This window comes from Colletes gigas, unplaced genomic scaffold (assembly GCF_013123115.1).
Source record: "Colletes gigas isolate AHSC1104 unplaced genomic scaffold, ASM1312311v1 Colletes_gigas_Sc00004, whole genome shotgun sequence".
Taxonomy (NCBI): Eukaryota; Metazoa; Arthropoda; class Insecta; order Hymenoptera; family Colletidae; genus Colletes; species Colletes gigas.
The window spans coordinates 10594763-10622638 of record NW_025106633.1 but is presented as its reverse complement, the minus strand read 5'-3'; the positions used below and the strand labels follow the sequence as shown (position 1 = coordinate 10622638).

Sequence of the window (27876 nt, the reverse complement as noted above, 5' to 3'; positions counted from 1 at the left end):
TTAGACGCGGAGCAAGGTGAGAGTAACACGGCCAATCTAATACGTAGTATATTAAAACTGCACTTTTACATTTTACCCATCAGGAAAATAGTTGGAAATAAATTAGATTCCATAAACGATGTTATATGTATTCCCGTTAAAATTTATATTTATGTGTATTTTATAAAATAAATATTTTTATCCATTTTCCTCGCATCTATTAACCTCTGTTACAATTATAATATTTACATTTTGTATAACATGTGTACCGTCATCGAAACGATCATTTTCTATGATCTCATTCTCTTTTCTTTGGTGCGTGTCTGTTACATTTTTCTATGTATAATACAGAATCGGCGAGAAATGCATTAACATAAAAATTGTTCCTAGAAATGTTATGTACAAACGAATATCTACCACCTAATGTAACTTTTGTACTCTTCGTTTATACTGAATCTTTTAATGGTTTCGTACCCTAAAATAATCGAAAAACTAAAACAAGCGGATTGTACAAGTCGCGCGGACAGTCCTTTTGTAAATATCTGCAACCTTTCTTCCACCCAAAGAACTTTAAACGTACTAAACATATTATCTAATCTTTGCACCTGTAATCTTGCCCGTACAATATCTAGAGGATTCGTAACGATCGTAGTAGTAAATCCTCCTAATGTTCCAGCCACAGCTTGAATAAACAAGTGAGAAAACCATTCCGGAAATAGTTGGATAAGCTGTTCTGTAATGCGAAAAAAGATTATTATCCAACATCCGTTTACTTTTTTACCATTTTATTTTCAATTACCTTGGTAAGATATATAGAGTCCCCACCAAAGTGCACTATTAGGAACGTACGCACACAACGATGCAACATACCCCCGATAGAAGCCTCTATAACCGTCTCTCTGATAAATTAATTTTATAATATTTGCCGATATCTGAGCATGAGTTTTCCCAGGTTCGAGAGTTAGACCCAATGGATTTATTTCCATCTGTAAGTCAGGTATTAATAAACGAACCTATAAGAACCGACCGCTTTCGTTTAGTTTGCTTACTTTGTTTATAGAATTCTTGCCATATTTTCTACTACCGATCCCAAGAACCATCAAGTGCTGACTTAGAATATCGAAAGGAACTACTATCGTTTGACCTACTAGACTAGCAGCACCACCGGCGATTAATGCTTTAACCCGCGAATCTATACCGCCTAGAACACGATCTTGTCCAAGTATATGACGAACACCTTCGTACGTAGATATGTAAAACGCACTGGATACAATTTGTACAGAACTTATCCAGAATCCTCTATAAAGACCCGCCAAGCCTTCGACTTTGTATATCTTTTTGTAAGCATCTATCATTCCTGCGCCAAACAACCGACGATAAATCAAATAGTACCATCTGCATTTACACAAGCTACGTACAAACTTACCATTGTAAATACAATTGTGCCTTTGAACTTGCAAACGTGTTTTGATCACCGTCAATGGATATAAACAACAACGCACTGAAAACGACGAGAGCATACTCAATGGGAAAAACTTTGTTTTGTCCATCATATCCCACTCGATAGTGCGAATAAAATGGGGCGTCTCTACCGCACTCATTTTTTCGATTTATGTCACTAGCAGACACCACGCTGTCACTGTACTCGTACGTTAAGATTTTTGGGAGCCTTTGTTCAACTTGATGCTGCATATCTCATCAATATTTTTTCGGAATTATAAGATATTTCAGTAGTCGTGTTTCTCCTACGATGTGGAAGATATGGTAAAACGTACGTGGTAAATTTGCCGCGTAAAGATGCATAGATTAATACATACATCTATCACTTGTAATAATAATAGAACGAATACATTTTTCATGCATGAATTCCGTTTGTACATACATATACGTATACAGAGACCACATGTCGTTACCAAACAATACATATGATGTATATTCGAGGTGAGAAAATAGATGCCGACTTGGATATTTTAATCGTTTTTTACGAAAATATAAATATTATTTGATAAACAGATTCGGGAGAGTAGAAAAACGTAATGTTCTTCTACAGAGATATTTATATTTATATGTATATGTATATGTATATGTTGGGAATTTGACAGTGACTTTGTAAAGTAAAGTTTGTCACTGTCAACGAAAATGTGCGTAATATTCACCCATCGACAAACATCCGAAAACTGTTGAAAAGCATCGATGAGACTTACGGTGATGTAATACACTGTTCACAATGAATAAATCCTTTCCAGCGCGTGTAATGCCGATCGATATCCACGTTATAATAAATTAAAAATAATTTGTTTCGTATGCCATAAACTTCCAACGATAAAATTCGTTTTCATATTAAGAGACACTATACAGCTTTCGTTTCATTCGACGACAATTTAAAATCGTATCAGTTTTATTTTACGAGTAAAATTTCTTAAGCTGGCAGAAGCCACGGAAAATGTGATCTAATTATTTTACGATACTCGTACCTACACGCATGCTTCGTCAAGATACTTTCTTGATAATTAACCTTGACACGCCATCTAGCGCCGAAGACAACCAACTATTTCTGTCGACAAACTTTTACCACAGACGAGGTATATGTATGATATGATGAATAGACCTTTCACCTAATGGAATTTTTCGGCCCGAGTTTATGGCCTCCCGGAACCCCATTACCATGTTCGTGTCACTCGCAACGTTATCAACAGATTTAGATATTAACACAATAGGAAGTGGGACAGAAAATAAAATTACATAAATTTTATTATTTTTTAACGGAATTAAATCTGTACGGTCCAGAATTGAGCATCGATCGATTAATTTCATTGGAATAACCAATCGATCGAGATTATTTAAAGATTTCAAAATTATTAAAATACGTAACGATCTCATTGATAAATATACCGGAAATCCTCTATTTTTTATTTTCAATTCTAATATATTATTTATTTAAAAACTAACTCGGCAACAAACGTATTTGCGACTCGAAATCAGTGTTATCAGACCGCACACCAGGACGAACAACCTATGTATGTGGAACTATAAGAAGAACGCAGCCATTAGCTCATATTATTTCCTATGTAATTAATAATTCTATTAATTGCATAGTAAATAATATGACCCGGGTCTCACCACGAGGAGGTTGCTGCGAATGGAGACCCACCCTAGCCTCGCCCCAACCACCCTTCCTTTGGCGAGGAATTCCAATACCTATCGAATACCTATCGAATACCTATCGAATACCTATCGAATACCTATCGAATACCAAGGGAGAAGCGCTATCGAAGAGTTAGAAACGAGCTACAAAGGTCGAGTTCTTAAAAGAACTGACCAATGAAGAGACGAAGAACCTAACAAAATGTCAATACATGTGAGATAATCCAGCACATGTTTTCTAGAAACGAAATTGGGATGTGCAACTGCTGCACGCACGAACTCTGACCGATCAAGAGATGAAAAACCTAACAAAATGTTGATACATATGAGATAATCCATCATATGTTTTTTAGAAACAACAATGGAATGTGCAACTGCACGTAAGTACTTACGGATCCTGATTATTAAACTACCAATATGTACTTTATTATTAATCGTTACCACTTAAATTTACGCACACGTTTCACTAGTACTTAATAAAACGCTGGAGAACGCTTTTTTATCTTATAATCTATACATATATGTACATTTTTACTTATATTCTAACGCAATTTGAAGTATGCAAGAATATACGAGGAAATATTTTCTTCTTAGTGTCCTCATCAATCCCACGATGTTTTTCTAAAACATACACTCATTATACAATAAATATAACCGATATAAAACGAAGATATTGATGAGATATTTTCTTCTTGGTGTCTTGGTTAATCCCACGATGTTTCCCTGTAACATAAACCCAGACAATAAATGGAATTGTATGAAATATTACTGTAAGAGGGATCAAGATGGAATCCGTGTACCATTTCCAATTCGATTCTTCAATGATTCTAGATTCTGTAACAAGAACTTGTTCAAAGGATTAATAGCTGAAATGAAAGTGTATTAATGAACACAGAAAAAAAATAATTATACATATAAATTCGTCTCAGTGTTAAGACAAGTAGATTTTATTTCTCGTTTCGTTTATCAAATAAAAAAATTTTCAAGACGTATACATTGCAATAATTATATTTTACTGTACTGAAAACTAAATTAGGTTCGTACAGAAAAAGCAATAACGAACTAAAATTACGATTCTACGCGGAAATGAACTCTCAATATGAAATATCGAATTGCAATTTGCATACCCTTTTGATGCAAGCATTCTATTTTCCATCAATTAAAACAATTATCGCGAACAAACTTTGATTTATGCAAAAAATACAGAATATTTATAAAAAATTCGCTATTTATAAATAACCATTGGATCGCAACGGTTATTATATCCCGTAAAAATCACCAACTCTAAGAATGAATAATTAGTGATATATGTAGATATCTACATATATGTATAGCAATTATAAATTCAATCTACAATAAAATTAATCATAACATAGAATTTTTAAATGCATCAGAAATCTGTGACGAAGATACATTCACTTACATTACAGACTTTAACACGTTATGAAGAATAAAACAATTGGTCTATTTACAACAGTTCTTTAAAGCAGTATTTCCTTTGGCAAACATATCAAGAAAAGATATACATATTTCAAATAAACGTCCACTCGTGTTAAATTCAAACAACCCGTGAGTGGACCATTCTTTCTTTCGCAACGCTAATTTATAAAATAAAAAACAATACGCGAATGGTGCTCGTTATACGTAAAATGGACCACACAGGGTTCCTTTATTAATTAAATCGCGTGCACCCATATTCAATCATGCGCAACACTAATTTTAATAACGACGTTGAGCCATTCGAGGCTTTGCAGAATCCCAGCTTGCTTCTCGATGAGTGCAGTGGTGCAGTGAGCAGCGTTTTCACCAGCATTTGGGCATTGAATCGCAACTCTAATTAATCAAAAACGCGACAAGTAAAGATCGCTACGCTAATTTATAATAGAAAAATTCGAAACGCGATTTCTAACGATAAAAGCAACCGCGAATGGTGATTGTTCGCAACACTACCCTGAAAAGTAAACGCGAAAAATAGTAATTCGCAACGCTAAGAGCAATCCGATCGGTTAATTCGCAATGCTATTCTTCTTAAATGACGATAAAAGCAATCGCGTATGGAATTCGCAACGCTACCCTGAAAAAGAAACGCGAAAAATAGGAATTCGCAACACTACGAGCAAACGCGATTATTGTATATTCGCGACTCTATCTTTAATGGATATATATTTATGTTTCGCAACGCTAATGCAAATCGCGTTGCCCAAAAATGCTGGATCAAGTGCTGGGCGTCTTCGGTTGTAGCTACGAACATACATGCACTATATAATAAACTAACTACATCGAGCTACTTCGAACTACAATAGAGTGGCGCATATGAGGATGAAGTTAGACGTTTTAAATATCGCAACACTACGGGCCAACAACGCGATAAATCAACAATCGCAACGCTAATTTATAATAGAACAAATTCGAAACGCGACTCGTAAGAATAAAAGCAACCGCGAATGGTAATTATTCGCAACGCTACCCTGAAAAGCAAACGCGAAAAATAGTAATTCGCAACTCTACGAGCAATCGCGTTTACTAAAAATTCGCAACGCTATTTTTAAAGCAAACAACCGATCCCTAGGTTTGCATAAAAACAATCGCGAATCGTATTTAGTCGCAACACTGACACATCAACGCGATAAATATTTGTTCGCGACTCTACGAGCAAACGCGAACATTGTATATTATTCGCAACTCTAACTTTAATCAGGGGCTATTGGTACATGTATGTACATACACATGTACTGGCCACAAAAAAAACTAACTACTACTAGTACTACGATTGGGGTAGAATTTGGGCATTGAAAATATCGCAACGCTAAATAAAAAATCGCACGATTGATCAAGATCGCAACGCTAATTTATAAAATGAAAATTACAAACGCGGTTGACATCCATTATTATGTGTATAAAAGAGTAAAAAAGCAACGCGAATCGTGATTGTTCGCGACACTACCCTGAAAAGCAAACGCGAAAAATAGTATTTCGCAACTCTACGAGCAATCGCGTTTATCGATAATTCGCAACGCTATTTTTAAGCAAACATTCGGTACCTAAGTTTGCAAAAAAACCAATCGCGTATCGTGTTTAGTCGCAACGCTACCCTGAAAAAAGGAAACGCGAAAAACAGTGATTCGCAACTCTAAAAGCAAACGCGATTATTGCATATTCGCAACTCTATGTACATCATAACCGCGAGTTATGGGGAGGGATGGCTGGCATGTATGGTGCAATCATGTACCATCAGGTGGTACATGCATACGTGAGCCAACCAGAAAAATAAACTAACTACAACTACGGACGAGTTAAGTGACAAAGTAGTAAGAGGAATGACTTTCCATTCTCATCCGAGGATGAAGATGAAAAGCCATTCGTTGCAGCCCGCTCTTGAAACAGTTTGTCAGGGCCTCTTCGGCTCATCGAGAGCCTTTTCTTTCTTCGGCGGTCCTGCCGATGCCTGAAACTTACGAAAGACCGGGCTCGAGATTTCGTGCGATACGTAGTCTTCCAACAATATACGAATCGTTGAAAGAGCAAACGTGGTCATCTCGAGCGGGACGAACGTTTCGAAAGGGACCTGATCGCGACCGCGAGCACGAGAGAGCGACTTTAAGAGTCGCGCGATTCGACGAGTCGAAAATAAAGCCGAAACAAACAGCACAAGTGCACCGTTTGAATCAGCAACATTTCTACTCTCGAGATCGTAACTACAGGAACAGAACTGCCACGCGAAAACGCGCCTACCCGATCTACATATAACTAATGTGGACAGTCCTGCCCTGACCCTACCTACTTACGTTTAAACACACACACCAGAGAATAAGTTACCTACCTACCTAACCCTATATTTAAAAAATTGCAAAACTCAGTCTCTCAAACAAACACTCCACGGTTCTCATTCTGAATGTCCGGGCGCGACCTAAACTAGAGAGGACTCCCCGGGGTTCCTCCGACACCCGGACACAACACTTCATTCATACTCTAAATGTACGTACCATTTCTGGAATCGACTGACAAAGCTAGTGCCCATTGCGTACTTTTATTATTTATGTAAAACATTTTAATATATCTGATATAGTCTTTATTAAAATATACTCTATACATACATACATATATGATCATATAAGATCGAAAAGCTAATTCATTATGCATTTTACAATATTATCGACGCGTATGCAATACGAACAATTGCCAAGTAAATAATAACTATAAGTTTAATATCATTATTGTGATTGTTATGAATCTAATGTAAAAAAATTCTGTATCTGAATTGTAATAAACTTTTGAAACGATGCACTTCCACATCCTAACCACAAACACACATATGTGGACGGTACATCGTGCACGATACACTAGCATTGTCAGTCGCACGGATAAATTATTATTATAAATGTTAAAAACTAAGTCATCGTGCCCCGTTGCCTTCGCTCGTGCAAATAACACTTGGGCATGTGCATGAACTTGGGCAACGAACACGGAAAAGTATCCTGAAAATCCTGACTAGAACAACTGGTTATTAATAATTAACTAAACGGTATCTATTCTCAATTAAAATGGCTCGACTTGTTATATGTAATATATCAACAACAGAGTACGTTAATATCGAAAGATATTATTATTCAAGATAAATTTGTGACTGAATTAATTGTTCAAAATGGAAGACTTTAATAAAGATATCATAATAAAATAATTTACTTTGCAAATTGAAATAAGTTTGTTAAATTATTATTAAAAATATTCAATTATCCCTGGTCGATTCTGTCGTCGAAGTAAATTTTTTAAAAGACGAAACTAACATGCATGTTCCTTTGAGTTGAGAAACGACCAGTCGCGAAACGCTTTCTTGCACGTGAAATACATCATATGATGTATTAATCGATAAAACGAATATTTGATATTCTACTGGATCATATGATCGATATAATGCTTTCGCATTATATTAATTTCTATTCTACTCGATTATATAATTCATATGAAGTTGTGTAACATTTATTGATAACATTAAAAAACGCGAGTGCAAGAAGACCCTAGCCTGAACTAAAAAGATATAACAATTGATGTTGCTACTCACGGGTATTTTTCATACCCGCGGTCACTTAACTCGTGAAAAATACTAAGTATACAACTGATCACCCGTGTTGATTCGGATCTTTCATCCTACAACATGGTTGGGGACCAGAGGAACATAAATAGCATGCGACTTACTACGAGTGATGAACTTGAACCTCTTGGGATGACTGTATGATGATGCTGCTGCTGCTGGCTGCCCGGTGGAAGTCATCAGAGCCCCCTGCATGCTCCTGATATAAAAAATAAGAAAGCAATTATAATCTATTGTTAAAATTATAGAGATTTTTAATTAACAAATTTCAAAGTATAAATTTATACTTACGTTGTTCGCTCGTGGTCCACCGCCCGATACCCCCCCGGGTACTGCTGCTGGTTCCCAGGATCATGATCAGAAACTGTAAGAAAACTGTAAGAAAACAATTAGAATCTATTGGTAAAACTGTAGAGATTTTTAATTAAAAATTTATAAGTATAAATTTATACTTACATTGTTTGCTCGTGGAGCATCGCCAAATAATCCTCTTCGGCGATGCACCGATTCTAATTCCGGTAACGAGGAGTTTAAATGTCAAATTGAAAAAATAATTAATTTGATTGGAAAGTGTTAAGTTAGATTACCGCGACCGAAGATTGAAATCGGCGAACAAATGACTCTATTATCGCGATTCAGAAAACAGAGAGCCACGATGCTCTGGAAATAATTTAATACCGCGTGAGAAACACTGCTTCTATTCTCGCGTTTCTCTAACACCGTGAACGATAACGAGCTTGGGGTCACTTTGCCCCGAAAAACAAACTTGTTTGCTACGCACGATCACTGAATCTACCGGCCGCATTGCGCGCGGCCAACAAATTTCCTGGAAAGAAAAGTCCTGAAAAGAAAGGGACAGGAGACAAGAAATACAACAAGCACGTCTGTGCTTCGCCTATCGATTTTTGTTTTTCTTCTTACTAGAGTTCGTCAACGAAAACACTGCTTTACTTAGTATGTACTGCTGTATACATACATAGTTTGTCCCGTACACAATATCAATGCCACGAAGGCGAAATATTCTCTATCAATGAGAATTTCAACGACAAAATATTAACTACGAAAATAATTATTCAATTTATAAATATATCACCAAGTTTCATAATTAGAGTTGTAAGCATGATTATGTTTAATTTATCGAACGTTAGAATATCCCGTAATTTTTATAAATATTCCGAAATTTCCAAGAATTAAAGTTCGCTAGTTATTTATGCTTGAATAGCATATTTCAACTTCGCAGTTACTACGTTTCCTGAAACTTGTACCGAAATATGTATGCAAATTCCAATTACAACAATTCATAAAGAAATATAAACGATCAATTAAATAAATAATAGTCGAAAATATTTAATCGCGATCGGAATACATTCTAATATAAACTATTCCAATGTATCGTTAATATCTACCGACGCCATTTCTGTACATGTACTTCGATATGTATCGAAGTAAATAAAAAGTTTGTTAATGATTTTAATATTTGATCTTAACAATGACCGATTATAAAGTTAAAATCATGCTTGCAACGAACGTAATAAAGCTACAATAAGAATGTATAAATATTAATATGAATGTTAATTTTTGTTACAATTGTTTAAATGTTACCAATATTCCCTCCACAATTTCTCGACTCGTCTGCCATCTGTTACGGTGTCCTTTACGCGCCAATAAAACTTCCCATGGCGTCCAAATTTCAATCGGAGACTGCAACAGAAATAAAATACAAATTAAATCATAATTAAACAATGATTGATTATAACGAGGAAATAAGAAAAGGTTAGGAATACGTATGTACCTAAGTACTTCGTTGGTCACGAAACGCCGACACGTCTTGACAGGTTTCAACAAGTCTTATTATTTCTTAACTTCGAATTCCAATAAGACACTGTAACAGAAACGAAATAACGATGCATTAAAGTACACAAACGATTATTATAATTAAGTAGTATGATTAAATCGGTACCGTATTGCAAGAGATTGTAATTAGTAATAGTGGAAAGATCAACAGGTTAGAAATACGCACCTCGGTCGCGGAACGCCGATACGTCTTGACGTCAAAGTAAAGAATGATGGATGGCCGTCCGCTGTGCTCGGCAACGCTCGGGAATTAGGCGGCGGAGTGGGGAGAGCTCCGACGTCTCGCGAAGCTTGTACATATGTATGTATTACGAACCCGTGCCTCGGGCATGCCTCACCTAGAAACCGCGGATAGACTGATTTTTAGTAAATTATTTACAACTTTAACTAGTCAAGGAATCGCGAATTATTCCTACTTTTCAATTGGTATGCATTTATACGCACTAGCTGCTGCCTATCACACTAATTCAGTGAGTTTCTCAACTGACCGCCATCCATGAGAAGAGGCCGCTAAAATCAGCACCGAATTTTCAGGTCGGTATGGCAGTCAGATTCGGCCGCGAAATTCCATAAGGTGAAAGGTCTACATATTCATATACCTCGTCTGTGCTTTCACCTAATGTATTTTTTACGTCGGCATGGCAGTGAACGAAAGTCCATAAAGTGTAAGCTGTCTACTCGTATACATAAGTACCTACTTGGTCTGTGACACAATTCACCCACTAAAATTGGTAAAGTTAACAAACGTAGAGAATACTCTCTTCTCTTTCAAGGCCTACAGTGTTACAGTTAATTTACTAGCTTGTGTACAGTTTGCCGTTTATTATACAATACGCACCACTCACTTATAACCCGAACAGCATTCAAATCACATTTCTCATAAGCCTAGAATAATGTTTTTTCGTTTTTTCTAACCGTGACTTACCGAACCTTTTTACAAATTTTTACGTTCCTTTGTCAGTTCTTTTTTTTTTGAAATTTTACTATATTCTACACTGTATTTGAACATTTTATTCAAATAATTTTGTTTATTTATCGATCGTCCGTTCACGTGCAGCATCATTATTACTTACAATCGAGAATACTAAATTAATCAAAGTTTCTTCGATCTACGCGTTTCGTTCTGCGAATGTTTTATTTTTTTAAATAAAGCAAATCTCGCAAATGGTGTACCTACACGACACGACACTCTTTCCTGCACGATCAATTGTGTACGGATTATTTTTGTTGAAACAAGTAATGGCGCTTGGCAGAGTACACAGATTTCTGTGTACACTAACTTACGTCTAAACTGAAATCTACTTTGGAACCATACGCGAAGAAGATTAGTTAGCAAAAGTGAACTCGAAATCTTCGGACTCGGTACATATTACACCGAGACAAGCCATCTCTACTTATTTATTAGCATTTCAGATTCCTTTTTTCAAACAGATTTTCTTTCGATGCTAACACATACAGCCATACAAATTCAAAGAATAATCGACAATCAGCAAATAATTGAACAAAATGTATCAATTTAAATATCTTTTGATCGATGTTGCATCTTCGTAAAGAAACATAAAAATAAAAATCGATGCAACATCTTTATTGTTATTATTATGGCGTAATGTTTTTAAATAAAATTAATCATTGAATAAATACACGTGTACTTACGTCGAACCCACTGTTAAAATTCTTTTCTTCGTGGAAAAACTGAACGAAACGGTAAAATAATTAGTCTCGTGTTTCGAGGATCTCATTAAATACAGAGCGAGCGACTCTGTGACACTGCATTCTCACCTAGATCGCGATACTGCTTTTTTTTGTAACACAGTAGTGTCGGAGATCTTGCCTCGGAAAGTACACTCTTTACTTAAATTTCTCGTGCAATTGCTTGCAGATTGTATATTTGACGAACAATAGGCAAGGCGAGAAATAAATTTTCGTGGTTTCATTTTTCAAGAAGAAAAGAATACGTTTTAAAAGCCGAACAAATATCGTTAATTACGTTAAAAACGTAAAATGTATAGCGTTAACGTGACGCCAGATAAATCTTCCGAGAAACAGATTACTCCAAAAAATATGGAAACTGAAATGGGATTATATAGAAATCGAAGAAAGGAATCGATACCTGCTAAAGTGTTCAATTACCTAAAGACTCAAATGCAAGCAGAAGGAATTCCAAGTGAGTTGAATTTTTCTTCAATTTTTCCAACGAATAATTCACGACAATCACCGAGCGTAAAATATTACCATCGTTCAAGTAGCTACTCGAATTTCAAAATACATTTACCTTTCTATTTTCGATCTGCAATACAATTACGTGGGCTTTACGTATACATATAATATTTTTCAAATTGTTTTTCTTTTTACGATGCTTGCCATTTATGTATTTCTTAATAAAATTATAGAATATTACAAGTATTGCTCGTGAATGAAGAAAATAAACGAAAGCAAAAATGTAAAAAGTAATTAATTTTCATTGTTCTTGACAATTATTTTCAGCCAGTCGTTTCTTTATCATCTTGTTACGCAAAAATTCTTTATTTCCTTATATCCATCGAACAGAAACTTGACACGCGCGCGCACACACACACACACCCCGTAGAAATGGCCGTTTTACTTTAATTTTCCCGCATTCGTTTCTCGTACGTCTTAACATCGTCTTAACGGATATAAAAATTCAATTATTTCCTTGTATACGCTATTACGACACATTTCTTCCATAATTATCATTTATTAACAGTAGAAAAATAATTTTACATGATAGTAACGATATAATGATCTGCATTTCCCCAACTAGATCAAATAAGATCTTTTCTTTGATCATGTTAAACTTTGATTTCTATTCTTAATTATATAAATAACGTGTAAATAGATTTCCTCAAAAATTACATAATATCAAAACTTTTGTACTTTACTCTGTCTCAATAAATCTTACATACAATTTAATGTACTACCAGCAGTACTTACTTACATATGTATTTCTTCTCTTATTGAGCTGTGCTCTTAGAAACACCTTAATCCACCTGACTGACTGACTGACTGACTGACTGACTGACTGACTGACTGACTGACTGATTGACCATCGGTCTTCAGTTGTTCATCTTTAATATTTAAATCTTTGCGTATATTTGTACTTTTTTTTCTTTTTTTCTTTTTTTCTTTTTTTCTTCTTTTTTTTCTTCATGACTGAGATTTGTTTCTGTAATTTTGTGTTCAAAGTTCGGGAATGGAATCTCGAGTTCCTTCGATCGATTCGTTTAAATCAGGTGTACTTTTGAGTATCGATGTACACAAAACTGGCATTTCTTCCGTCGCGGATTCTTCAAGTTCTGTTTGTAAATTAGCCATTTGCATTCCACGGGAGGAATCGTTGTACAGTAACCAATGGGGGTAAAAAGAATGCTGCCTGTATTCGGCAACGAATCTTGCTTTCTGAGAACAAATTACATGCGATGATTCCGGCGAATGTGTGACAATCGGCGCTACGTAACAATGTACGCAAGATGTTTGATCTAGTTTTGATAAATCTATGCGCTCGGTGTCAATGAAATTTAAAATACTTTCCAAAATGGGATCCGCTGGAATTTTTGAGAATTTTTTTGGCCAAAATGCATCTAGTATTCCTAAAAGTATCAAAGAAAGAATATTACACGGATGGAGTATCTTTTGTATATCGAATTAAGTAATTTTAAAAGAATAACGAAATACATAGTCACATACCATTCGTTTTTACTTTATCCACTGTACTCGATACATTTTTCTTAGTACTGGATTCAGACATTTGTACGGTAGAATGACAGTTTGGTGTCTGTTGTTCAAAGTTTTCAGACAGTGAGATATTTCCCTGATTATTGTTCGAACATGAGTTTTCGCACAAAGTATTGGAATTATAGCGGTTGTTGTTAGAAAAGGTTTGAGAAACAGTGGATGAGTATGTATCTTGATTTATGTTTGCGTTTGAATAAGAATGTGTATTTTGAAAATATTCTTGGTTAGTTTCTGTAGTAAATTTGATTAAGTTTTGTAAATAATGTGTACTAGTAGAGTCAGATTGCATATTGGGAATGATGTTTGTCTCGTAATACTGACTTTCTTCCGTCGCATTAAAATTAAATAAATTCTGACTAGAGTTATAAGCATGTACATTTTCGATGGTACGATATTGGCATGTTAAACCCTCGTCGTTCGTGGGTTTATTTAAAGGAATAGATCCCGTATTATCATAATACATAGTTTGATAGATTCTTGAGGACTGGACAAGATCGGATGTTGTACAGTTGGTATCTGTTGCGTCCATAACATTGGTAATAGTCCAATTCTCGTAATCTTGATGCGTATCATTATTTGTAGAATACTTGTATCGATTATCATTTTCATTAGTTAAAACATTGGTAATTTGTTGACCGATCTCATCCACGTGCTTAACAAAATTTGATTCGTTGAACAAGTATTCTCCTTTCATGCTGCTTAAAAGTCCGTAACAGTCTGAAGTGTTTTCGAAATTTTCTTCATTATTATCTTGATTGTCCGATTCGGCAGTCAATGTATCAGAATTATCTAGTAAACTATTAGACTGATAATGATCCATCGCAGAAAACCGATAACCACCTATCGGAGGACTAGCTATTTCTCCTAAATTTGCACCGACCGGTGCTTGTAACATTTTCTTCAAAAGTATCGAGCCGTGCAGATTGCTGTTTCTATCCTCGGATGTTTGATGTCGAAGGCAATCGTTCTGTCGATAGGTTAACGAATCTATATTACTATTATTATTAGCAGGTATTAGATTAGATCTGGTATGGTTGCTATTATCCAAAGGAATAGTTTGCAGATCGGAGGAAACAGTCGCTGTTCTCAAGTCCACGATAGAGGAACTTTCTACTTGATTATTATTTGTATCGTACGTTTGAAACTCCCTCTGTATCTTCTTTAACAAAAATTGCTTAAAGTCTTCGTAGTGAGGAATCCTATTGTCTTCGTCTCTACTTACAATCTCTTCTTCGGCGGCAACCTAAGCACATAAATCCCATTTTGTTAAAAAGTATGTATAAAACTATTTCTATTTCTCTGTTATCTTCTAAAATTTCTTCAAACGGTTTTTCTCTATAAAAAGAATGATATATATTATTTTGGAAATATGTAAAATTTTCAAGATTTTGTAAACACGTTGTTTGATTTTGAACAATATCTATCAATAAGATAGATATTAAGTAATAAAATAGGCAGATCGTGTAACTAGCCGATCGAACGTTGGAAATTTGCATGTTTTCGCAATAGATCCAGTCGACTTACCCCCTGATATGGTGGTTGTTGTTGCGAGCAGTAATGATCGTCAGCCATAACGTAATCAGGACTGTGCAATGGTGTGGAGGTTAACCCAAGAAATTTTCCGGGTTCGATTTTTCTCACCTTTCTCTTACGATTTTGTTTGAGATCCTGCAGCAGCCTGCCAACTTCGATTTCATTTCCGCCTTTTGCAGCTTGCAATACTTTAACCAACAGTTTCTTCTATGGTGAGAAAACGATGATCGACCGTTTAAAAATCAATTTCAAGTGGTTTTCGTGTTTGGATGAAAATGAGAAAGCGATCACGAGCTTGGGAATTTTTCGTTTAAACGTCACGAACAATTAAATAATTACCTTTATGTTACCTGGTACACGATATCTGAGAGCTAACGCCTGCAATTCCTTGTACGATAATCTTGAAATATCGTTGCCGTTCATTTTCAAATATCGAGGCGCTCAGTCGTAATCCTTTTCTTGGTCCTTGGACATATTTCTGATATGGCCGATAGAAAAATTCGTCTGCTAACCGAATCACGCGGGTTTCTTCCTTTAATTCGAACAAAAAAGATAGAAAAGAAAGATATTTCCAATAAAATTAGCCCGTTTTTTTCTTAATATCTGTATTGCTCCAAATACAGTAGATTCTTATCTTAATAACGAAACTCTCTTAATTGACTATATCCCGTGTACGGTTAACGTTCCTATGAAATTGTGCAAATGTAATCGTATTTTAATTGTAAAAATTAGTGGAAAAATGAAACGTTACCGTTGCATGGATGAATGGACATTTACTTTATTCTTCCATAGATATACATACATATAATGTAAGTAGGTACTGGTATAGCAGTAAAATGAATCTAGTACTGATCGAAAAATACTATTATCCTGCCATCTACAAATAGATATCAAAATCCGATATTATCGATCGAAGTAATAATAATAATAATAATAACTTTGATCCGTTTTTCGTTTTTCGAGGAAAGATCAATGTTTGCTTGGCATGCATATACAAGTACTTATCTTCATGGTCTTTCGTAGCGTACGCAACCAATAGATTACGCGTATAAGCAAAGTAAATAATCTGCAACTATTTACAAGTACGTTCTTGGATCCGGTTTCGATCGACGTAAGCTGTAGTACAAGATCCTCGTTTAATTTCTAACGCGTCTACAGGAGGAAACCGTACCGTGCAATAGCTTTGAGTAATTTCCTTGTTACTAAGGTAATCGTAATAATAGTCCGTGAAAAAGGTGTTATTAATTTTCAAGATAATTTTCGAGTTATTTTACCTCGAATATTTCCGATAAATGTTTATTGATTTGGTTATAAATTATGGGGAATGGACATAGTTTGGTACACTAGGTACATATGTAAGTATGTACATCGAGGGAAAATCTATAAGAGAGAAAAAAATATTTGCATACCGTAGCGAAGTATGTATGTAGATAGAATGTATCTGGCAAGTAGAAGGACTCGATGTATACGATGCGCGCATCCAGTAGAAAAATCGTTCATAGTCGGACGAAAGCACCTCGCGTTTCTCAACCGCATCAAAGATAGATAATGCATACAACAGGCTAAAAATACACATGTATACGTTAAAACACGTTCGAAAGATATTCTCGTCGATAGTTTCAGCTATGTAAACAATCCGATTGAATGGTAAATAAAGATTAACAGGAGATTACCGAGAGTGGATGTTTTTTAATCGAACCAGTCCATTATCATCATCATCATCATCAGTTTGAATGCCATTAGGTTTGTTATCGTAGGCCGATGATAAAAATAGGTGACGTCGAGTAGAAGAAAAGAGGTAAGAAGAGGGCAATTCAGGAGTAAATATTCAAGACTAAGAAGAGAAAAGTTGGTAAGAGTAAAAAAGAAAAGAGGTAAAGAGGCGAGGATAAAGTTGTCGATGGGGAAGGAGCGCGACGGTTTGTTAATCCATCTCCCGATTGGGTTGGTAGCCGAGGATGACCGCGGTTCGAAAAAAGTGTCAGGCCGGACTTGCGCGCGAGCAAGGAAAGCCCGTGCTTTTGCGTGGCCGGGTCTTTCGATGCATCAGCATGAGAGGGTCGAGACGAGCGCGCGTCGTTACCGAGTCAGTGGGTTAAGTTACGTTAGTCCGTCGCGGAGCATCGATCGGTGAATTGGGTGGCACGCGTCGATCGGTTTCGACGAAGAAAGAATCGACATCGTGAAGAAAAGGCAACCGATGGTTCGCGAACCGATCGCCTGACTAATTGGAATCGAATTGCCAGTTTGTGGATCGCTGTGCTCGATTCGGATTGCAAATTTCTAACTGCCAAATGAAGGCACGTAAGAGCCGGGAGAAAAGTAAGTCCATGATTGGTACAGGCGGACTGTAGTGCCGCTCGAGTTTCCTCTCCGGGTAAATCGGTAAACCGGCAGGCAGGCAGGCAGGCAGGCAGGCAGGCAGGCAGGCAGGCAAGCAGGCCAGTCGATACACACCGTGGAAAGAGATCCGCCTTGAGACGAAGGGATTTTACACAACGTGAGGGGGCAGGGGCCTCGGAACGATCTCCCTCTATTTATCGCGCGTTCGTTGGGGGTGTGTGTCAGTGATAACAGCTGCGAAAGATGCAACGGCAAGGTGCGAGACTCGCTCGATTCACTGAGAACAAATCAAACACGCATTCTCAATACACTCTCTTTTCCTTCACATTATTTTATATCTCCATTCGACTCACCACTACTTATACTTTCTCCTTTTCACAGTTAGCCCCCATTTTGGAATTGTTAATTGTGGTCTGCTAGGGAACCGACCGACGCGACGCGACGGCGACAGCGACGCCGACACCGACCATGCTATCCATCCTTGTATCCATGATCTCTTTCTTACTTGTACGTATCGTGTGCAACGTTCAGATTCGCGCGCTTTTAATAGAGAAAAATGCTTCGGATTACGGAAACGCCAAGTAGCCTGAATAACAGGGTAGGAGCTGTCCCGCGTTGCTATGGTGACCCCGGATGCCCGGGACCAGAGCTGCTACTGGAATTACACTGCAAACCATACATACATACCTATGCGAGCGCAAGCGCCTCTATATGCATCCACGATGTCTATGTATGTCTACATACACAGGACACTCGAAAGCCGTATTTTTCGATCGCTCTCGATTATTTTACCCTTGCTGTGAAGTATCCCTTATCCGTCACGGTACCTTCATTTTAAAACAAAAACACGCAAACAATTAGTTGCTTATATGTACATACATGTGTACTACACGAACACCAGTTAAACGTATTATTTACCAGAAACTGTTTTCTTTGTACAGTTTGTACACGGATATGTTGACATTTAGCCTGGCTTTTGGACTTCCTTCCGGTATGCAGTGTCGCGTAATTTGTTTCTGCCTCGTGTAGTTTCGCGATTGTAATTTTAGCAACGATCAATGGGAAGCTTCTACCTTAGTCGCGAACGTCCAGCTTGACGGGTCATTTTCATTATTATCAGTTGCATCGAACATCGTAGAAAGAAGAGCATGAAAAAATAAAACGCGGTAAGAGACTGGTTGCTTACGGCCACGCAAAGTTTCCTGACAAATAATATTTCTACTCTGGCGAAGGCGCGAAAAGAACGTCGGTTGAACGCGGTTGAACGCGGTTGTTCGCCTGGTCGTTTTCAAACACTGAACCGAAGCATGCGTAAAGAACAGTATAATTGCATGATAGGTAGACACGCGCGAATTCGCCTCCGAATAATAAGAATTTTTCCAAGAACGCAAACGTCTGTTGTTCGTTTAACTGTTAGTTTAGAGCGCAAAATAGTTTTTGCGCTCGTAGCATCGTACAACATGTCCCGGACTTTGTTATTTATTCCTTTGTATCTCTACGAAAATCATTTCCTTTCGATCGTATGTACTACGAACGACCAGACGTCTTGTACAAATTCTTACGATATAGTGTCTTTGTAGGCTGCGAGATTCGTTAAACCCTTTTTTGAGTAGGTGCATTTGTAGGTTTGTAGCGTTGGGTCGTGCTTTCGTTTGCGCTTTGATCTTATTTTTATGCGGATAATTGTATATGTATACATATTTATAGATAGCATCTCGTGTCGAGTATCGATTTTAACGTTACAGCGACGAAACGAAGAATCTAGACGTTCGCGTCGCGTGAAAACGATCAAATGAAAGTTTACGCGTAGATGATGTTGCGGATCGAGGATATCTATCGTCCCCCTTGTCAACGAAAGCAATCGCTCGACGCTGCGTCGCTGCGTAGGATCGTAGGATCGTAGGATCGTAGGATCGTAGGATCGTAGGATCGTAGGATAGTAGAATCGTAGGATCGATCTGGCAAACTTGACAACTTCTCCACTCTAAAGTCGTATCCATCAGTTATTGTCACTCGCCTGAAATCTATTTAGCAACTTGTTGGTATATCCTTGTCTTTAAATTTCACGCATCTTTCCATTGTCGAAGCAAACCGCGAACCGACTGGAAAAGTACTTGCTCGTAAAAAAATGGAATCGTGCGCGCTCTTCGTTTCTACGTTTATCCCCCCGTTCCCAAGTAAAACACGATCTACGAAGAACGATTTGTTAAATATGTTATGTTTTACCCGGGTGAAATTGTTTGTCTGCAACTCTGTGCACCTGTTCGCACCGTGTGCGTGAGTGCGTGGCTGCGTGACCGAGTTCCGCGCCCTTGTCTCTCGTCCTCACCAACCACCCAGCCATCCAGCTCGAAATAGAACCCTGTTTTTACTGTCGGTGGGAGGAGCGTGGGCAGGCTGCCTGGAGAAGATGGTGTGTTCTCGGGCACCCGGCCCCGCTCGCTCGCTCGCTCGCTATCTTCTCCCGTTCAAGTAACGATCAAACTTGTCGAGGTGTTGCGTTCCACCCTGTTGTCTCGTAAGTAGAATCTCCTCTCTTGCCTGCTAGTGAGAGAGGAGGAACGGTGTCTGGTCTCTCCCTTAGCCTGAAGTAGAGGAAGAAGCACACGGTTGAGCACAGGTGAGAGGGGAGTACTCTCGAACGCGTACAGTCTTAGAAGCGAACCGCCTGTTGGCAAACTTACAGAGGGCGAGCTTGAAGAACTCGGGGGCGTTTTAGGGGGTTCTACTGCCGGTGCCCTTGCCCTCGGCGGTCGGCACAAACCGGAGGAACTCGCCACCTTGGCGGCTAACACCAGGTTCTCCAGGAAGGAGATACAGCTGATATATCGAGGCTTCAAGCAGGAATGTCCAACCGGTCTCGTCGACGAGGAAGCTTTCAAGCAGATTTTTTCACAATTCTTTCCGCAGGGAGGTGAGCAATTGTCTCAAAACAGATTCAATTACTTGAGGAGAAACGGTTGAGAAAAATTTTAAATCCCGGTATCGAAACTTTCAGATGCTAGCCAGTACGCCCATTATGTCTTCAATACCATGAAGAGAAAACCGTCCGGAAAGATCAGTTTCGAGGTGAACGTTCTCTCCGATTCTAACCATTCGACATTCTTCCATGACAACGTCCTTGCCTTTATTCTGTCCAGGAATTCTTGACGATCTTGTCGAAGGTGTCCAGAGGCTCGGTGGAGGAGAAACTCCAGTGGGTGTTTGGACTTTACGATCTAGACGGAGATGGACTGATCAGCAAAGAGGAAATGCTGGACGTGGTTGGTTCCATTTACGAGATGTTGGGCCGTTACACGCAACCGCAAATTGTCGAGCCGCATTTGGCAGCCCGGGAACACGTCGATCGTATTTTTCACGTCAGTATTCCACCTACAACACCATTACGAACCAAACGATTTAATACATACTGTACAAATTTCCTATTTATCCTTCTATTTTATCCACAGTTGATAGATGCGAACAAAGACGGCGTGGTCACGATCGAGGAATTGGTGCAATGGTGTTCCAAGGACGAGCAACTCTTGAAGAGTCTCGACACCCTCGACACTGTCTTATGAGATCTTTCCTAAACTCCCGATCTAACCAGACCTTCGAACGAGCTCCGCCTCTACATATTTCTCCGAAACGTGTTACATTATCGATATCTACTATTTAATAATTATCTCGTTAGAAATCATCTTTAACCATTCTAATAGAAACCCGCGAACAAACTAACCAGCCGGAGCTCGTCGAACGCTCTTTGTAAATATGTATGTATTTATCCTACCTACCCAGTCTTTCGAGCGTGCTGTCCAGAACACGATAAACAAATTATCAGTATTAGTAAACCTAAAATTATTTATGCTTATCGCGCGACGTACTCGTGCATTCGGATTCTCTGTAAATAACTGACAACAGGTAAATTTTAACAACGAGCTGGCAACCCTATCTATCTACGTATACATAGATACGTCTATCGATCCATATCTCGTCGATCCTGCTAATTTTTTTCTCCAAAATAATTTCATCTCTGATATTTCATTCGGAAACCGTGTCTCTAGAAATCAATTCTTCCACTCTATAGCAACGACGAATTTTTACAGAGGTTTTAACAGCCGGTAGAATTAGTTCGAGCAAACACCATATCTACACACGTATACAAACATTTTTCTCCGAAAGCTTAAACTATTATACGTATTATACATATTGTCTACCGTTCGAATCGATTTCCTAACGTTCCGATACATTTCCGAATCTTCTACATATACATACATACATACATGTATGCACGTACGTATATTGCATCTCTAATTTACAAACGATACAGAACAAACACTCGAACAGAGAAACAAAGAAATCTTCCCGTTCTTCCCGTTTCATCATATTTACGCCTCTATTCTACACATCTACTATACGGATATGTATCTGATTATGCACACAAGGTTTCTTTACTTCGATACTTTTAAACTGTACTCTGTACGCAAACAAAAAAAACAATTAAATTCGATCGATTCGAACGGGTTGCAGAAAACTTTAAGGGTTCGCGTATACCTGCTAAATAAACTCTAAGATTAACAATATCTAACATCGTCCACGCACGATGAACAAATTATAATTAGTGACCCAATAATATATGTATCAGTATCGTAGTATCCTCGACCAAATAAGAGAAACGTGATCTTTAAAGATCAACGCCTCGTGTGATTCTCTCGTACCTTACTATTTACCGTTATACTATCGCGCAAAGGTTATTCTTAACAAAACGATTACTATTAAATTAATCCCGTTGCCTGACATCTACAAACTTGTTGTTAAGTATTCACACTTATACATATAGAAACTGTTATCGTATACTCAAGATATTTTAAAGCGATATTTTACGCGTACAAATCTCATTTGAATTTCTTCGACTTGTGCACTTTACTGTAAATCCTACATACAGGGTAAGGCATTTAAGACCTTTCGTCTGGATAACTCGCTTATTTATTTACAACTTCCACCCTTCCTTTACCGCGATCTAGATAAGTACCTAAGTACGTGTTACAGTTTTAAAACTATGAATACCGACGAATTTAACACATTTTTCCCTCTATCTACGTGTATCGTGATATTTTTATCAGTTCCGGCGACGGATACGCTTCGATTCTTAAGTATGTGTGTGTGTTTTAGGAGAGTACCGCTCCAGTCAAACTTTAAGCAAAATAAAACGACACTCTTTAACGAACAAATTACGTATGTAGGTAAGTAAGTAGGTAGGTACTTGTTAATAATGCAGTTCGATAATCTCTCAAACGTAATATATCGTACAATATTTATTACGATGTGTTATTATTTAGTAGTAAGTCGTCCATATTAACAATTTCACGGCCGCTGTCACGTATATGTGACTTTGAGAGATCTTCGTGTATCTCACTTTGATTGATCACTTTGGTGATGGAGAACGGTTAAAGTGTTGATTACAACTTTATACATATTCTTTGAACAAACTTTTCTTTTCATTTTTCGTTCAAATCAGAGAGTAAGATTCAGTCTCGGTAAAGTTTAAGGCCCCTTGTACGAGGAAATTTCATGTCACTGTAGAAAAACTCATGTTGGGGAATCACGATATTTAAATGTTTGTTCGCTCGAGGAATTTGCTTCCATCCATGCGCGTTCGTTCCATCCTTTTGAAACACTCTGTAGAATGGCGACAGTGGCGCAACAAGATATCACATATCTTACATAGAACTCTAAACAAGCAACGTATAGAATATGCGGCAATTCCGCGATCAATGTATTTTTTATAGTTCGTTTCTTCTATTTAAAGCTCGATTAAAATAATTACGATCAAACTGTCATCCGAAAACTATTTTAGGCTGATAATCTGTAAATAAAAAAAAAAGTTCGTAACAGGAAAGAAGAGTAGTAAAAAGATCACCAACATAAAACTCGACACAATATCGTGTAATACATTGCAAATCGATTAATTAAATGATAATTACGCTAATTACGTTTTTAGCTACAATTTCACTTTCAAGATTACAGTGAGATTTCAAATAATAATAACATTGTGAAAACTCTATGTAAAGGAAAATGGTTAGAATAAAGTGGTCGTTAACAAAAGCTCCAAATATTTTTAAGTAAGTTGTCAAAAGTAACGAGCAACGATTTCCATCCGTTCGTATCTATGTTCGTTGTAATACATTTCTCGTTTTCAGAATTAATTTCAAGCAAAAATGGTGGCATTTTCAAATCATTATAAAATCTTTATTTTACAACGACTTCTTAAACTGGAGTTACGTCTGTGATATTCTTCTGGAACCAATGTTTTGGTTTGTAGAAAATTTCACTGCATGTTTGGGACCGGTAATTACCTTTAGAATATCTTCTTCCGCTATTTAGATTATTATTTATTTCCAGAGATGTACGTAATTACGTAACTCTTTCTCTAAATAAATTTCCAATTCTTTACAATATATTTACTAAGCCTGGCAGTTTACAGGTATTTGTAGTAATGGTAAGCCTCCTAACCGCATGTATCGTGTACATTGCTTATTACATCGGTCTACCGTATTGGTGGGAGAAGAGTCCGTCGATGACGATAATCCTCCTATTGGTTGGAAATTGGTTACTAGTAAACGTATGTTTTCATTATTACATGGGTGTAAATGTTCCAGCCGGCTACCCACCGGAAGGTAGCCTTATTCCAGAGGCTGTAAGTATTTGCAAAAAGTGTATTAAACCGAAACCACCCAGGACGCATCACTGCTCCGTATGCAATAAATGCATTCTTAAGATGGATCATCATTGTCGTATCCTTTCGGATAAAATATTCAATCTTTTATCTTTCCGCAAACTCTTATAGATTTCTTGACTCTGGAAATAGCATGGTTGAATAATTGTGTCGGTCATTACAATCATAGATACTTTTTTCAATATATGACTTTTACGGTATTTGGTATTTTATTCATTATGCTATTTGGAGTAGAAATAGCGTATCAAGAATTCTTTCCGACGCAAGATCCAGAATTAGATGGTCATCCTGTACGCATTAATAATTCCGAAATAATTCCTGTGGTAATTTTTAGAATCTTCTTTGGAAATCTCTCGTAAATCTCTCAAGAAAATTGCTACGTTTGATATCTTTATTCCAGACGGAATCGTTAGATCACTTGAGCGAAGAGGAATTAGCTGAAATAGCGAAACAAGCTGCGGATACGCGTGCTAAAGAATGGAGACGAAGGCTTATTGTTTTTGCAGCATTAATTTGCGTAGCTACTTTCGCAGCGTTAGGAGCGTTAACGTCCTGGCACGCGGGCCTTATCGCTAGAGGGGAAACAAGTATAGAAGCTCGAATAAATAGCACAGAAACTGAAAAATATAAAGCACTTGGAAAATTCTATCAAAATCCATATAATTTTGGACCAAAACAAAACTGGAAGTTGTTTTTAGGCACCGTTGGAAGGTAATTTAAAGCGTTGCTTTCCTCGTTTAAATTATTTTACAATAGAATATTTCGAATATATGTATATCCTCGTTTCTTCTTTCATTTTATCATTACAGAAGTTGGTGGTATGTATTGTTTCCATCGAATCACGGTCCATACGGGGACGGTCTCACGTGGAAAACAATTCACGATGCAAAGATATCTTGAGTATAATTCTTCTCTCTATCGACACCAGTTTCCATTTATTTTCTACAGTCATGATCAAGTTGCTCCTACCTAAATAAAACTTTTCTAGTCAAGTTGCAATCGTTTAGTATTATGTACAATTTACACACCATATGCATTATTAATCTAAGTAACGCATTTAAAAAAATTTACATTTCTCAACGCAACAGTAATTAATATCCGTTCGTTTACATTCGCAAAATTATTCGTCGCGTATATGTATGTATATGTATTGATCACAGCATCGATCGATGATACCGTTAAGAAACATATGTCACTGTCGTCTTCACAATGTATGTCGTTAAGCAATATTAATATTAAATGTATTTTAAACTTTTAATATTTGAATTGCTCCGAGTAATTGTAGAACGAATAAAGAAACTTTTCTACCTTTGCAAACCGAAACATATACGTTACGTTGATGCTATACAGAGTTAAGATTCTGGCCAAACAATTTCTTCTATCCAGTTTAGATAATGTGAGACCCTCGTATAGACTCCAGGCATATTTACAAACGCGCAACCCTGCCCAAAACTAGTGATGCCCACTATTTGAAAGAGGCATAAATTTTTTGGATCAACTATTTGTATCGGACCTCCCGAATCGCCTTGGCACGTGTCTTTATTCCAACCACCGCGAGGATCTCCGGCACATATCATGCTTGGTGTAATTCCATATGGTATTTTTATTGATTGATTGTGTTGTATCGCGCAGCTTAGATTATCGATAACATCAAGCTGAGCTTTTTGCAACTGATTACTTCCTTCTTCAGCCTCTGCAATATTATTAGAATTTTTCCGATATCTTCCTCTAAAAATTCTACGATACTTTCAACATACCAAATTCAGTAACACCCCATCCACTGACCCATGCTTGCAAAGGTACAGTGTCGTATTGTTGATATAGACAAGCAGGCCGTATTTCCTTGTTAAACGTAATAACAGTATTTAACTTAATCACAGCTATATCGTTATATATCGTAGGAGGTTTGTAATTTGGATGACGTATCATTTTATTAATCGTAGTCGTGATGCCATGTTGATTGTCTCTCAGATCGTGAAAACCAATACGTACATCTGTCGGACTTTTGTTAAAAGTATTAACGTTTAAAAATCATCGCATAATTATAGTAATTGTTTCTATATAAAATGTATATTTTACTCTAATCTGTGATAGATAATAAAGAAGATAAAAAATAATACTTTGGTTGGTAAGTGCAATGAGCTGCGCTAAGTACCCATTCCGGTGCAACCAGCGTACCACCGCATAAAAGATGAAACGTTCCGTCTGGGTTTCTTGTACCTAGAGCGACCATGTGAGGAAATTCACCGGGAAAAGCAGTATCACCTCCGATGACAAGTTGATTAGAGTATACGCAGTCTCGAGTGGTTACCTTAATTGCCTCTTGATTTACACCGACCAAAGACAATATTCCTGTCGTGCTTGAAATTTGTCTTCCATATTCTTGGCACACTAACGTATCCATATTATAAATTAATATTGCAATTAATATTACAAAGCATTAAATATTACATTTCATGTTCAAAGATACTTACTTTGTTCTGATTTTGTTCCTGCATCCGTACGTCTACTTGTTTTATCGACAATCTTCCTCGAGTCTGATAATTTCTCATTGGATGGTCTTGTATCGCCGGTCAAATTACTTGGGGAAACTGTACGAACCACATTCTTATCTGCATTAAGAACACCTTGTAAGAAAGGATTAGCGTTGGGGAAACTTTTTACTGGATTATTATTTGCAGATATATCTTGAATGGTATTCGATAAGAGAAGGTTGCTCCAATTTGCAGACAAGGTTGTGTCGCGATTTTGAAGAAAAAGATTATTAACGATATTGTCGCTTAACATTGGCGAACTAGTGGTACTTTGAAGAAATGGGTTTTTATCAATATTGTCGCTTAATTTCGGCGGACTAGGTTTCTTTCTCCTCGAATTTCCTAAAAATATATCTGTCTATATTTGTAGCTGTTTAAAGAATAAAATTTTTAATTTATAAGTAAATAAAGTATAGTTTACGATCAGCGAAATTTAATTGAAAGGACTTTGATATCACGGTACCGGACAAAGCGATCGGTTAATACGATGGACCAAATACGCGTATAAATCCTAACATAATAATAATTATAATTAACCTGAAGATTTTGCAGACAACACTAATGCAATCGCAAATGATAGGAATATCGTGAGAATGTTAAGTCTGAATGCCATTATTGTAATCAACGGAAACAAACTTTTCTTGGCCTTGAATTAAACAAGAATAAATTTGAAGAAGATCGGCAGCGAAGATGTTTGCGTTGCAAACACAACATCCGACAGATAAAATATATATTTTTAATGTCATTTGTTGTCACATTTCCACCTCCCATTTAATTTCGACGAATGATCGGCAATGACGCGAAAAAGATGTAAGTAAGTAGTAGGTACATACATATGTATGCATTAATAGTACGTAACTTGTAGCTTCGGGAATTCGATCCATGGATTCAATCTGTAGATCGCATGCCCCTTCGGCAAGTCACATATCATA

General features: G+C 37.1%; 5 protein-coding genes across 11 annotated transcripts; 2 read left to right on the top strand and 3 right to left on the bottom strand.

Moving 5' to 3' along the window:
- Positions 1 to 136: 136 nt before the first annotated feature.
- Positions 137 to 2441, bottom strand: LOC122405252 (solute carrier family 25 member 44). 2 transcript variants are annotated; one of them, XM_043409844.1, is made up of 5 exons: positions 2136 to 2441; positions 1406 to 1724; positions 1029 to 1336; positions 779 to 965; positions 137 to 712 (listed from the first exon to the last, which is right to left on the bottom strand). In XM_043409844.1, the coding sequence occupies exons 2-5, from the start codon at positions 1578 to 1580 to the stop codon at positions 393 to 395; spliced, it is 990 nt and encodes a 329-aa protein (XP_043265779.1). In that variant the 5' UTR covers positions 1581 to 1724; positions 2136 to 2441; the 3' UTR covers positions 137 to 392. The 2 variants fall into 2 exon arrangements, with proteins under 2 accessions (XP_043265779.1, XP_043265780.1); XM_043409845.1 differs by having other exon boundaries at positions 2184 to 2441.
- Positions 2442 to 11964: 9523 nt separating this feature from the next.
- Positions 11965 to 23319, top strand: LOC122405333 (Kv channel-interacting protein 2-like). Of its 3 annotated transcripts, none has more exons than XM_043410003.1 (6): positions 17102 to 17674; positions 17762 to 17951; positions 20382 to 20609; positions 20694 to 20764; positions 20836 to 21054; positions 21145 to 23319. In XM_043410003.1, exons 2-6 carry the CDS (start codon positions 17939 to 17941, stop codon positions 21253 to 21255), a joined length of 642 nt encoding a protein of 213 aa, XP_043265938.1. In that variant the 5' UTR covers positions 17102 to 17674; positions 17762 to 17938; the 3' UTR covers positions 21256 to 23319. The 3 variants fall into 3 exon arrangements, with proteins under 3 accessions (XP_043265936.1, XP_043265938.1, XP_043265937.1); XM_043410002.1 differs by having other exon boundaries at positions 17750 to 17951; XM_043410001.1 differs by lacking the exons at positions 17102 to 17674; positions 17762 to 17951 and adding an exon at positions 11965 to 12230.
- On the bottom strand, positions 12534 to 15604 carry LOC122405330 (probable serine/threonine-protein kinase clkA). The gene is made up of 3 exons (XM_043409995.1): positions 15344 to 15604; positions 13772 to 15062; positions 12534 to 13674 (listed from the first exon to the last, which is right to left on the bottom strand). The coding sequence occupies exons 1-3, from the start codon at positions 15389 to 15391 to the stop codon at positions 13265 to 13267; spliced, it is 1749 nt and encodes a 582-aa protein (XP_043265930.1). The 5' UTR covers positions 15392 to 15604; the 3' UTR covers positions 12534 to 13264.
- On the top strand, positions 23320 to 25361 carry LOC122405332 (palmitoyltransferase ZDHHC16A). 3 transcript variants are annotated; one of them, XM_043409998.1, is made up of 6 exons: positions 23320 to 23796; positions 23875 to 24022; positions 24159 to 24468; positions 24543 to 24733; positions 24811 to 25121; positions 25220 to 25361. In XM_043409998.1, exons 1-6 carry the CDS (start codon positions 23750 to 23752, stop codon positions 25308 to 25310), a joined length of 1098 nt encoding a protein of 365 aa, XP_043265933.1. In that variant the 5' UTR covers positions 23320 to 23749; the 3' UTR covers positions 25311 to 25361. The 3 variants fall into 3 exon arrangements, with proteins under 3 accessions (XP_043265933.1, XP_043265934.1, XP_043265935.1); XM_043409999.1 differs by lacking the exon at positions 23320 to 23796 and having other exon boundaries at positions 23906 to 24080; XM_043410000.1 differs by lacking the exon at positions 23320 to 23796 and having other exon boundaries at positions 23945 to 24022; positions 24152 to 24468.
- Positions 25316 to 27734, bottom strand: LOC122405331 (serine protease snake-like). Of its 2 annotated transcripts, none has more exons than XM_043409996.1 (5): positions 27482 to 27734; positions 26885 to 27286; positions 26531 to 26801; positions 26168 to 26412; positions 25316 to 26103 (listed from the first exon to the last, which is right to left on the bottom strand). In XM_043409996.1, the coding sequence occupies exons 1-5, from the start codon at positions 27555 to 27557 to the stop codon at positions 25763 to 25765; spliced, it is 1335 nt and encodes a 444-aa protein (XP_043265931.1). In that variant the 5' UTR covers positions 27558 to 27734; the 3' UTR covers positions 25316 to 25762. The 2 variants fall into 2 exon arrangements, with proteins under 2 accessions (XP_043265931.1, XP_043265932.1); XM_043409997.1 differs by having other exon boundaries at positions 25319 to 26103; positions 26885 to 27022.
- Between the last annotated feature and the right edge of the window lie 142 nt (positions 27735 to 27876).

What these genes read in the sequence shown, in the direction of transcription:
- LOC122405333 (XM_043410001.1), top strand. Translation starts at nt 12,068, where the DNA reads ATGTATAGCGTTAACGTGACGCCAGATAAATCTTCCGAGAAACAGATT. An exon ending in CCGGAAAGATCAGTTTCGAG is followed by an intron (nt 20,765 to 20,835) that starts GTGAACGTTCTC and finishes TATTCTGTCCAG; the next exon opens with GAATTCTTGACGATCTTGTC. An exon ending in ACGTCGATCGTATTTTTCAC is followed by an intron (nt 21,055 to 21,144) that starts GTCAGTATTCCA and finishes TTTTATCCACAG; the next exon opens with TTGATAGATGCGAACAAAGA.
- LOC122405330 (XM_043409995.1), bottom strand. Translation starts at nt 15,391, where the DNA reads ATGGCTGACGATCATTACTGCTCGCAACAACAACCACCATATCAGGGG. An exon ending in AACAACCACCATATCAGGGG is followed by an intron (nt 15,063 to 15,343) that starts GTAAGTCGACTG and finishes TTATGTGCTTAG; the next exon opens with GTTGCCGCCGAAGAAGAGAT. An exon ending in GGATAAAGTAAAAACGAATG is followed by an intron (nt 13,675 to 13,771) that starts GTATGTGACTAT and finishes TGATACTTTTAG; the next exon opens with GAATACTAGATGCATTTTGG.
- LOC122405332 (XM_043409998.1), top strand. Translation starts at nt 23,750, where the DNA reads ATGGTTAGAATAAAGTGGTCGTTAACAAAAGCTCCAAATATTTTTAA. An exon ending in AAAGCTCCAAATATTTTTAA is followed by an intron (nt 23,797 to 23,874) that starts GTAAGTTGTCAA and finishes TCTCGTTTTCAG; the next exon opens with AATTAATTTCAAGCAAAAAT. An exon ending in ATTCCGAAATAATTCCTGTG is followed by an intron (nt 24,734 to 24,810) that starts GTAATTTTTAGA and finishes TCTTTATTCCAG; the next exon opens with ACGGAATCGTTAGATCACTT.
- LOC122405331 (XM_043409996.1), bottom strand. Translation starts at nt 27,557, where the DNA reads ATGGCATTCAGACTTAACATTCTCACGATATTCCTATCATTTGCGATT. An exon ending in AGGAACAAAATCAGAACAAA is followed by an intron (nt 26,802 to 26,884) that starts GTAAGTATCTTT and finishes TGGATACGTTAG; the next exon opens with TGTGCCAAGAATATGGAAGA. An exon ending in ATGGGGTGTTACTGAATTTG is followed by an intron (nt 26,104 to 26,167) that starts GTATGTTGAAAG and finishes ATAATATTGCAG; the next exon opens with AGGCTGAAGAAGGAAGTAAT.
- LOC122405252 (XM_043409844.1), bottom strand. Translation starts at nt 1,580, where the DNA reads ATGAGTGCGGTAGAGACGCCCCATTTTATTCGCACTATCGAGTGGGAT. An exon ending in GCAAGAATTCTATAAACAAA is followed by an intron (nt 966 to 1,028) that starts GTAAGCAAACTA and finishes CCTGACTTACAG; the next exon opens with ATGGAAATAAATCCATTGGG. An exon ending in ACTCTATATATCTTACCAAG is followed by an intron (nt 713 to 778) that starts GTAATTGAAAAT and finishes TTCGCATTACAG; the next exon opens with AACAGCTTATCCAACTATTT.